Raw genomic sequence first — 11,996 nt, forward strand, 5'->3', positions numbered from 1 at the left:
CACCCTTTGGACCCTGTTGCACCCTTTGGACCCTGTTGCACCCTTTGGACCCTGTTGCACCCTTTGGACCCTGTTGCACCCTTTGGACCCTGTTGCACCCTTTGGATCCTGTTGCACCCTTTGGATCCTGTTGCACCCTTTGGACCCTGTTGCACCCTTTGGACCCTGTTGCACCCTTTGGACCCTGTTGCACATTTTGGACCCCTTTCTACCCATTATACCTTCATTATTTATTTGCCACACAAAATACACCATGCAAAACAAGTCGTGGTGAGGATCTACAATCTCTGATTGCTCTTTCTTGTTTAAAATGGCATCATGTGGCAGTGATGTCTTTGTCATCACAAGTTATTATGGTTTAAATGTTGTGACACTATTGTTGCATGCGATGGTATAAAATACAGGGCATGTGTTTGCATCATCCTCACATTTGCTTACCAACGTTTTGGAGTTTGCTTAAATAACTCTGATGGCGTTTTTGACACTGTATCCTGGCTCTTACCCGATCCTCCCTCCAGTTGGCAGCAGGTTCTGGAGCCCTTGGAGCAGCAAGACGTCCTAACGGTATTGCACGAGGAGATGATCCTGACACCATGTCGTTCTCTAATTCCTCTCGCGCACTCAAAAAGTGATGAGCTTCCTTGAAGAAAGTAAGGGAGAGTCGGATTGTGTGCATACTTTTAGTTTTAACAGCTGATGCAGTAGTTGTGGACATCATGCTCCATGACTGATTTCCGATCAACGAAGGGCTTGTCCTGTCCCTTTCCCTGTCGTGCCCGTGCTGCTCGACCAAAAGGATCATGCAGCCGTGGTTTTCAATGGATACTGCCCATTTAGCGGGTGCTGAAATGGGATCATTCGTTAACACATGCACACACCGTCTCAGGCACCCCCTGTTCTCACCTGTGCATACGGTCGCACTCATGCTACCTGTACTTTGAATGGATTTTGAGTCTCCCTTTTCCCCTCCCTCCCCCCTCCCCCAATAGGAATTTTTGACAGCACTCGATGCAAAAGGTTCCCAATTCCGAGACTTGAGGCCTGTGTGCTTTGTTTCTTGTGGAGCACAATATTTCAGCATTACTTTTTCTCCCCCTTTTTTATTACTATCTTGTAGCTTAGCTGCATATATTGCCTATTCCCTGGCATAACCCCAACTTTTATTGTTTTTGATTTAAATAAGTGAATTTTGCTTTGAAGAAACCTCTTTAACACTGTTTCTGACTGAGTTTAAGTTTTATTCTACGAACCAATGAAAAGTTTTTCTGTGGAGCCTTAGAAATTGAGCTTTGTATTTGTTCTGGGCTTACAACAAATTATTCGTTCTGAGCACAACCTTTTCTACGACTGACATCAAAAATTGGTCTTTTTGTACTTCTGGCTCTTCTTCTTTCATTTGATTATCAACGCTCTTCATCACGGTTGTGTTTTCATTGTCAGAAGTGTCCACGTCTGATTTTCCCTTCGCTTTTGGTATCACGTTCCACCCGCCCGTCGGAACAATGCCAAGAAGCTTTTGAATGTCGGAGCAAAGCGGTCCGAGTGAAATGATGGGATGCCTTGCCTTTTGTTCACTCCGAATCTCATCTCCATCTGTGAATTTGGTCTTTCATTCTACATCAAGTTTTCCCTTGAGCTTCAGCAAAGGCATCGCATGGTCCTTGCTATTCCAACCCCCGCTGAGTTACATCGGTCTTCCTTCTGTGCAATGTTGTTTTGACTTTGACTTGTTTTTCCTTTCTTTTGCTAACTAGACCTCAGATTTCCTTGCAATGAAGGGTTCCTAGTTTTTCACTAAGGTTCCCATTTTTTAACTTGAGAATTGGCCAGTTAAAACGTTTCGTTGGATATGCGTAATCCTCAAAGGGGCTAATTGGTTTGGCAACAGACTCTGATGGTTTAGCTTTATTATTGAATTTCCTGGAGTTTCCTTTTTTTCATTCAATTTTCCTTAAAAGCAGTTAGGTACTGTCTGGGTGATAAACGGTTTCATTGGCTCCACCTATCCATCGGTGTTTTTTGGCCTGGAGCACAAACCTTTTAAAGATTCAAGCCTCAGAAATGTCGCTCAGTCATTCTTGTCGCTTTACACTCTTGTGGGAAATACTGTTGTTGTTTTTTTTGTTGACTAATGTGGGAACAGGTGGTGACCTGTCTGGACGCCCCTTGCCATTGCTGCAATGTCCAATAACCACTTATTGGATTCGGAATAGATAAAGCTTCATTTCCTGATTCTGCTGTCAATACGCAGCTCCTGGCCGGATTTGTTACCCCCCCGGCCCCCTCCGCCCCCATTTCCAGGTTGTCTCGTGGCGGTTTGTATCCGACGATGTTTACGTGCATCTTTTTTTTAAATCTTAATGTCTTGGCTTTTATCACCTTTGCCAGCTTTAGGTGCCTCTTTTCTCCTGTAATTTGATACTTTTCTGGTAGAATTGCTGTCTTTGGTATTTCAACGGCAATATTGATCTGGTATGCACAGATTGTAAATAAAGTTATTTATTAACATTTGTCTGCATATCATTTCATTGTTAATTTTAACTCTGTCTACCACCTTTCCACGGTTAGCTATTTGGTTTGTGTGACAAAAATGGTTTGTAGAAAACCTTTTTAGGGGTGGGGAGGGGCAGTTTGGGGCTCGGTGGTGCAGTCGTTGGAGCGTCCTCTCTGGTGGGTTTGAACCACAAACCTCTCATATTCAAAGACTGTGTCCGAGTCATACCTCACGGTACGTGCTGCTTCCTTGCTCGACTCAACATTTAAAAGGATAGATCACTGACAAACAACGCTGGGAAGGCAATGACAAACCACCCAGTATAACCCTTGCAGAGAACCTGCTTCAGCAGCACCAGTGTTCTAAGGAATATGGAACAGGTTTGATTTTTTTTTTCCTCTGTTTTTTTTTTTTTAGGTTAAGGGTATGGCATTGTGGGTATGTCAGGAAAAGTGTGGGGGGGGTCAGGGAGGGATGATTTATCTGACAAAAGTCTGAAATCAAGTCACACATCACCAGAAAAATAAATCTAGCTTTGAAAGTTCAATTTTGCTGCTTCCAGTAGCAGAGAGGAGGGAGCAGAGGGCACTCGACAGTTTACCTGAAGCGTGAGATTATCTTCTGCTGAGGTTAGATCATTAAAAAAAAAAAAAATTAATGCGTACATTATAACAAGCTGATATTTCCAAGCAGGGAATCATGGTGATGGTGACCATTAAATGAGTTTGAGTTTTAACCCTTGAATACTGGAAGTGATGTGGTGTTTGGAACAAGAAGAAAACGAAATTCATTCTTCAGAATTGCTTGTGTTTGATACTTCTGCCACCCCCTCCCCCCAAGCCCTCTCCCTCCCACACATCTCCCTGCTCTTAAATGTTGTGTGCCCTCAAGTGTTTGTGTGCTTCCCCTTCTCTTGTCTTCCGCTCCCTCTTTTTCTATATTTTGTTTGTCTGGTTGATTTGTTTGTGAAATAAATGTCAGCTCTTTCACGAGCCTCGATTCAGTATACAAAAAAAAAAAAAAAAAGATCGAAGCTCATGGAAGAGCGACGTGATGGTTTGATTCTCACAATTCCCGAAGGGTTTACCTCGTCAAATCGTGCATCTGATGCAGTCCATGATTATTCACGAGATTCTGCTTACCAATTACTACTTCGTTTAAATAATTTATTCTCTTCCGATAGGTGTACTTCCTCCTTTTCTATAAAAATAGGGGCAATACCCCTGGGCGCTCAGCTGGTAGAATATAGCAGTATACTACACCGCCTAAAGGTATTTTAAACAAATCACGGTATTTTAAAACTATTTAAATGGATGCTGGAAGACAGGGCAGCATCATACTAATATAATCATAAGGCTTTAAACAAAAAATACCTATTTTGGGGTGAAACCCCCCACCCACCCCTGTCGACCCCTTGCAGCCCGATTTAAAAAATTAAAAAATCCGTGAACAAACTGGTACATCATGGGTGATGGTTTCATCAAAATTGTGTAGTTTCAGAGAAGGGAGCAAATACCTATTTTAGGGGTCAACCCTCCCCTTCCCCCAACACACCACCTTAAACCCTGTTTTTTTTTTTTTGTTTGTTTTTTTTTGGCCATGAACAAGCGGATGTATCATAGGTGATGAAGGTTGTGTTCAAGTTTCATCGGAATACGTGTGTAGTTTCAGAGAGCAAATACCTATGTTGGGGGGCAACCCCCGCTAGACCCCTTTTGGGCCCCTTTTATTTTTTTATTTTTTTTGCTGCCGCGAACAATATTTGGTGCATCACAGGTGATGAAGGTTGTGGTCAAGTTTCATCGAAATAGTGTTTGTAGTTTCAGAGGATAAAGCAAATTCCTATTTTGAGGGGTGAAACCTGGATTCACTTTGACCCTCGGTAGACCCAGACTTTTTTTAATGCCTTTAACAAACTTGAGTTGCAACATACCAAATATCATTTTTGCCATGTTTGGTCACAATCCCACCACCAGTTTTGGAGAAGAAGATGCAAGTGTTTACAGAACGACGACGCGCCATCACATAAGCTCCTCGGAACTGTTCCAGGTGAGCTTATGTTGTTGTTTTGTATGCAGCCTGTAGCTGCTGATTGCATCATTTCTCTAGAAGCACGTTTGTGCCACTGATGCAGTGCTCCAATTACCAGTGAGCTGATACTCAATTTACCGACCTCGGAAGGATGGCAGGCTGAGTCAACCCCCCTGGTGTTAATTCAACGATCGACTGGATTCGAACCCAGGATCCTAGGAACCCAAGCCGGCACCCTAACCGCTAAACCAACACCAGGCTATGCTGAGCTAATAAAACATTCATTATTGAAGTTCATTTTTCAGGCAGTAATGCTAAACAGAAACACAATATGTTGGTTGCTGGCATGTGCTTTATGAAGTTTGGCACCCAGTTACCTTTCATCCTTCCCATCTTCCTTGCTTTTGCGAAACAGTTGTAAGGATGACATTTGTACTCATGGTTCACAGTAGAGCTGCCTACTCGTATGGAAATGGTGTTGTATGCATGAACTTCTGTTCAAATGAGCCCCAATCCAAAATTATGCCAATCCTTTTTAAATATGCTGTGGTTTTGTTTCTATTTTTGTTGTTAACTTGTTTTGTTACTTCCTCTTCTGAGGAGCCTACAGATGAATGAAGGTCATTGAGATACCTGGCCTTTTTAATGTGACATCGTTACAGCAGCAGAAGCAGATCGTCATGTGGAAATATGCATTTTAACGTCGCACGGAGCCTATGTGCCTTCTCCTCAATACAGCCTACATGGCACATACAGGTGATCGACACGCTACTCTTCATGTGATAAACACCTGTCTATCTTGACAGTATCTTTGCCCCACATTTCCACTGTGAAACTCGTGGGAGAGCATTTCCTTAGAGGGTGTTGAATTGAAGGTATTGCCACTTGTCAGATGGTCTTCCAACGCTTCTTTTTAGTTACTGATAGAACCGCTCCGTACAATGAAAAGTTCATGGAAAAATTGTATTCCAGGCATTAAAGCCTCAAGTCTCACCACTTTGTATGGACACTGAAGATATTGTCGGTGGCTTTTTAGTTGTACACTTTTGCATTTTTGTACCTTGCCCCTCTGCCAAGGTCGGAGATGGGGAACATTGAAATGAGCTCCGTCTGACCGACCGATCATCTGTCCATAAAACCGTGAACATTTCACTTTCATATTGCAGATATCTATTCCTCATGACGTCATTTCAACCTGATTAGATCATGGTTGTGATTGGCTGAATTATGTTGCCATAGGATGAAGGTTACTATCAGGTTTTGATGGTACTTTTTAAGTAATTTGTGCTGGCAGGTCGGCCTCGATTATTGCATTCATGCTTCTAATGTCCAGCCTGGGTTTGAACCCCAGCCCAGTTGTAACGGGCAGGGTCATTCATCAATGTGTATGCCGTAACTCGGATGGACATTAAACTGGGCGTCCTGTCTGCCGGCATTAGTTATTGCACGTTAAAGATCCCACAGTGTCCTTGTGAAGAGTTGGTGTGCTATCGTTTAATCTTGAGAGAGTTCCATGTACCTGCTGCAACTACTGCTGGGAGAGGGATGGTAAACCGCCCAGCACGACCCACAGCAAAGAAACCGCTTCGGTGGGCAGAACCAACTCTGTCAGTGTGTGGTACATCGGATAAGGTAATTTTGTCATTTCTTTTAAAATGTGTGTGTACACTTACCACTGATTAAAAAAAATAAAAAAAATTGGTGTTCAAAGAAATGTGCATTAAAAAAAAAAAAAAATTAAATCAAATGTAAAACATGATCTTGCTATAATTCACCAAATGTCCGTCCCTCTGTCTGTCTGTTCGAAGGCAAAATCGGCTGAACCAATCGCAACGATATTTTGGGTGGGTAATCCTGGGATCTCCAGGAGTAAAATAGGCTATTTAGTTTTTCCAATTTCAGCTTTCGTCTCCAGCATTCTCAGGTTTGTACTCCCGTATAACATTAGCGTTCGCATAACGTTCATTGTGACGACGTTTCCATTGTGACGACTAGCAACGGTACCTGCCCTACGGGCGGGGCTTCAATTGGGAGGCCCAAATGAAAAGGCTAAATATCAGAAATTGAAGGCTTTTTTTCTTTTAAACGATTTATATAAATATTCGTTAAATCTCGATCGGTGCAGCCGTTTGTGCGGCACCCGGGAAAATAACGTCATGCGGGAGCAAGTATCAGCAGGATGTGGCAGTGTGGAACCCAGAGCCCCGGATGGCCTCTCTTCGGAACCGGGTAGGCTTCCCAATCCTTCTCTTCTTAAAATGAACAAACCGTTGTGCCGCTCTGTTCATCTTCGTGATGTCATCAAAAAAACCTTATTCCTCTCTCTTCGTGATCATGACAAGATTCCGTACAATTTGCCAAATTCAGAGCCAAAGCACTGCTTAGCTGCAGGTTTGTGTTCTGATTCATATTTCGATTCATGTTTGTACTCAAAATATAACATTCAATAATTGAAATTAAGTAGCTCTGCATTCATAAACTGCGGTCTGTAGACAGACCGACAGACAGACTAGAAATCGGTCAGAGACCGAGGACTTGCCGGAATTAAAAATATGGCGGCCTAACCACTTGACCGATGACGTCATTATTTATTTTTAAAATAATTTATTCCTCGATTATGCTCAAGAAATTTCATCTTGATCGGATGAAGTTTTCTACTTGTTCAATTATGATGTCATAATGGAGGCACCTATGACATCACAATTAACATATTTTATTCCCCATGGAGAGTTCTTTACAATGAGCTACGTCTATTTTTTCTATTCAGCACTTTTGGAGATTTTGAGGTGCAAAGTTTTTCGGTTTTTCCAAGATGTCGGCCGAACCACGTGACTGATGACGTCATCGTTTGTTTTTTTTTCCACCAGTTTATGCCGACATGGCGCTCAAGAAATTGCATCTTGATTGGATGAAGTTTTGTACTTGTCGAATTATCGAATTATGACGTCATAATGGAGGCCTTGGTGCGGGAGAGTTAAAAATTGGGCACAGTCTATTCCAGGGCAAGACAAATATGTGTGTAAAGTATGGCGATTCTATGTGCAACGGTGTAGATGTAGTGCTGCGCACAAACAGACAGACAAACCAACCAACATACTTGCCGGAATCTTTTCCGGCAAGTAACAAACAGACAGACAGATCAGAGACCGAGGACTTGCCGGAATGTACTTTTTAATCGGCCATTTTGGACAAATATGGCGGCCGAACCACGTGACCAACGACGTCATCATTATTTGTTTTCTAAACTAATTTATTCCTGGATTATGCTCAAGAAATTTCATCTTGATCGGATGAAGTTTTGTACTTGTCGAATTATGACGTCATAATTGAGGCACCTATGACATCATCATTAACATATTTTATTCCCCATGGAGAGTTCTTTACAATGAGCCATGTCTCAATTTTTTCTATTCTGCACTTTTGGAGATATGGAGGTGCAAAGTTTTTCGGTTTTTCCAAGATGGCGGCCAAACCACATGACCGATGACGTCATCAATTGGGCACAGTCTATTTCAGGGCAAGACAAATGTGTGTAAAGTTTGGCGATTCTATGTGCAACGTTGCAGACGTAGTGCTGCAGACAGACAGACAAACCAACCGATCAACATACTTGCCGGAATATTTTCCGGCAAGTAACAAATTTAACAACCCAATTGCTGAACTCTGCTTTTCGCTTGGTGCTCGCGGGGTAATAACCCTGTCCATTGCCTCAATTTGCGATTTTATTTTACTTTCTCCATTGATCTTTCTAATCTTACTATAATTCACCAAATGTCTGTCCGTCTGTCTGTCCGTCTGTTCCCAGGTACCGCAAAAACGGCTGAACCGATTGCAACGAAAATTTGGGTGTGTAATCCTGGGACCCCCTGGAGTAAAATAGGCTGTTTGTTTTTCCAAATTTTCCAGTTTTTCCAAACACTAAAATACTATTTACCGATATGAACAGTGATGTGGCTTTTATTGAAATTCTACAAATACTGTTTAGATTTTGATGATTTGCGTGTGATGTGATTTAACGGATGTTTATATAAATCGTTTAAAATAAAAACCTTCCATTTCTGATATTTTGCCTTTTCATTTGGGCCTCCTAATTGAAGCCCCACCCGTAGGGTGGGTACTGTTGCTAGTTACTATAATACACTTATGGTGATGAAGCAAGTTTAAGGTTGAATTTTTACCCTCGCCAGAGGAGAGAGTATTGCATTTGCATTTGGGTTTGTTTGTTACTTGCCGGAAAAGATTCCGGCAAGTACGTTGATCATTTGTTTTGTCTGTCTGTTTGTCTGTTTGTCCATTTGCAGCACTACGTCTACACCGTTGCATGAAAAGGCTGTGGGCAGTCCCTATGAAAAGGCCCTAAAAACACTTTTCGTTCCGAGGAAGGGGTGCGAGGTGAACTTTGGGATGCTGGTAGACACGTATATGGTGGACATTCGGACAAAAGTTCTCCACGAGATCTTGGCCCAATTAGGCAGAGTGAGCTGTCGAAGTTGGTCGGCAGGGTGCAAAAAGTGGCATTTTTGCATTTTCCCCATTTTGGTAATCGTATATCTCCGCGAATATACATCTCCCAAGCCTCAACTCTATGGGGCCGTCATATACTAGAACATATATCACGAATCAGAAGTATCGACCATGTAAACATTTTATTGTCAAGATAATGAAAACTGCAACAAGGTGCATCATTCAGAAAAATAGCGATTTTTAAGGATTTCCTTCATTTTTACGAGTCTATCTACTTCCAATACCGACCGAGATGTCTGAAATGACTGAAGACAACAGGACGTACTACTATCTTCCACTTTTGGAAACATCGTGGTCCTGGGGTGGCCAATGTGGAAATTATAAAGGATGCAAATCGGTACTTTAGCCCGAGCACGATCAAATCTTTTTGATTAACACTAATTATCTCGACATTGACAAGGCTTCATCTTCCACATCGACTGACCTAGAGATTTGAAACTGCGCATAAGGATACAACCACCTGCTTACTTAACATTAATGGTATACCGCCATCGTACTCCGACAGTAATTAGGCACTTCGTCATTAAAAGACGGATAACATTCTCATCTTATACATGTATGACACTTTCTGTGCAGGCAGAAATGGAAATTAGAACAGTGAAGCTGTCAACTAACCTACACCAGATTCCACTATGGGAAGACTACACAGAATCATCTTCACAAAATTACTAATTAAGCCTTAATTATCTTCCTGTGACTGATTAAGCCATGTATCACAATCTGTCAATCTCACTTAAACACGAATGGAAATTCAGACATCGGTAGGAAACCCCAAAAAAAAATTTCACTATCTCGCAATGGCAAGGTGAAACCTTATGTCCTCGGCATTTGTTTACTGAACCTTGATGTATGGATAATGAACCTCCTATAATGAATATAATGAACCTTACATGTGTATAATGAACCTTATTTGTCATATGCGTTATTGAAATGCCATGCCAGGACCAGAATATCACTGGAAGGATTAGCAAGAGGGATGTCGACGAAAAGCTGTGGATATGTTAATTAGTTATACTGAATCCGTTCATTAATTATTTTCATCTAATCCTCATCATCATCGTCGTCGTCGTCGTCCTGTTGATTCCCCCCTTCGAATAATTCCTCGGTCGGTGTTTACGAACTATTCTCACAATTCCGACACTTGCATATATCCGTGCAGGACAAGGTAGAGGAGCGACACAAACACTGTCCTGTTTTGCAGTTCGACGTTTTACAGGCACAGTTGACTACCTGCAAGATCATTTCTGGGGCAGGGTCCTGTATCATCCACAATAGTTGTTGGCACATGCCTGGAGAAACCTGCGGGAATGGAATTAGCAGACTGCTGGATCTGTAGTTCCGCTATGCCAGTCTCATGACGGACAACAGTTTCCCGTGATGCACAATGACCAAGTTTGTTCATCACGTTCAGTAACTGGGATGACCCTGTCAAATGACGAATGGTCATACCCAAACACAGAGACTTGGGTTGTTTGTTTTTTTTAACCTTTGGATGCAAGCAGGATAATGTCCTGGCAGAGTGAAAATATTTTCAGCTCTACATCCTCGGGTACCCGGACAAAATCTTCAAGGGCTGGTTCATCACTAGCCACAACAACCCAAGCTAGGAAGTTGTATAAAGCTACTGGGACCATACCCTTGACAGCAGATAGACCAAGGTCAGATGCTAAAGGTGGCCAAGGGCACTGAAGTCCAGGAGATACATTTACTTCTGCCTTGAGGAACAAACCGACATTATAAATAATGCGGACAATATCAGCATCAATCTCCCGACCTGATATGGGCACTGCATCACTCTGACGGGTTGGTAGGCTGGATGAAGGACCTGCACCAGTGCCAATGTCACAGTCACTCACTTCAGCAGCACTTGTCTCAGATTCACTACTGTCAGATGATTCTGATGCACACTGACTGGCCACTGTTGTTGCTGTAAACGTGTCTGTAAACACCAGCAGTGACGTATTCCGGCGTGGTGGTTGATGAAAAATCAGTTGTGGAAACGTCTGCATCAGTAGAGATTTCAGGCGATCATTCCTGGAAAAGATAACATGTTGGGCATTTCCACATCATTACACAACTCTATAATTTGCAGTAAAGTGGCAGCATGAGCAAGCATACACACTCAAACTACACTCACCTCATATTTGACAATATGACACCATGATGTTTTTTCACCATTTTTGTGAATGTATCCACAAGTTTTGTTAGGCTGAATTAGGCCATGGGCTACCTAGACCCCTGGTGCACCCCCTCCCCCCCCCCCCCCCCCCACCAACCTACCACCCAAGGTTTTTTTTAAGCCTTGGGGTGTCCTGAACACGAAATTGAATGTTAACAGTGAAAATATAGGGACGAACTTTCCTGCGTCAAACACCATGGTGACTATCCGTTAACACCTGTTAACCTTCACACAAAATTTTTCCAATTTTTGAAAAATTTGGTAATGTTGGAAAAATTTCCAAATTTGGGAATTCTGGGAATGTTAGGGAATTCTTTACCGGACGAAATTTAGGGAATTTAATCCACAGTACAAGATTTATGGAATTTAATCAGCAAAGCCGAGCCCCCAATACAACATATGGAATTTAAGGCCGCCAACGCGATTCATGGAATTCATGTTTTCTCCAACACTCTTTACGATTATTCGCCATACAGTTTTTGTTTTCAGTTATATCTCCTGTTGTACATGTGAAAATATAGTTAAGTTCTACCCAGGCAATTCTGAAAGGACTTCGTCACAGGTTAGTTAAGTTTTTACTAATACATGTCGTGTGACATGGCTATGAAAATTCACAACAATTGTCGTTAAGTTTCAATTTCCAGTGTACCATTCAACCAAGTGAATATATACGTCTCCTGATTCTCTGACCTTGGTTTTACACATAAATACTAAATATTACACATATATTTGATTGTCTTCTGTTTCTAAATATGACTTTAAACGTGT

General features: G+C 42.0%; 1 protein-coding gene across 1 annotated transcript in view; it reads left to right on the forward strand.

Annotated features, from left to right (window-relative positions):
- LOC137412149 (casein kinase I) overlaps nucleotides 1-2,510 on the forward strand; it is a 171,064-nt gene extending 168,554 nt beyond the window's left edge. Inside the window, exon 10 of the mRNA XM_078775860.1 lies at nucleotides 519-2,510. Coding sequence (XP_078631986.1) covers nucleotides 519-632 — 114 coding nt within the window. The 3' untranslated portion in view covers nucleotides 633-2,510. The remainder of the gene's footprint in view (nucleotides 1-518) is intronic.
- Nucleotides 2,511-11,996: the final 9,486 nt, after the last annotated feature.

This window comes from Myxine glutinosa, chromosome 1, assembly GCF_964187855.1.
Source record: "Myxine glutinosa chromosome 1, kmMyxGlut1.1, whole genome shotgun sequence".
Taxonomy (NCBI): Eukaryota; Metazoa; Chordata; class Myxini; order Myxiniformes; family Myxinidae; genus Myxine; species Myxine glutinosa.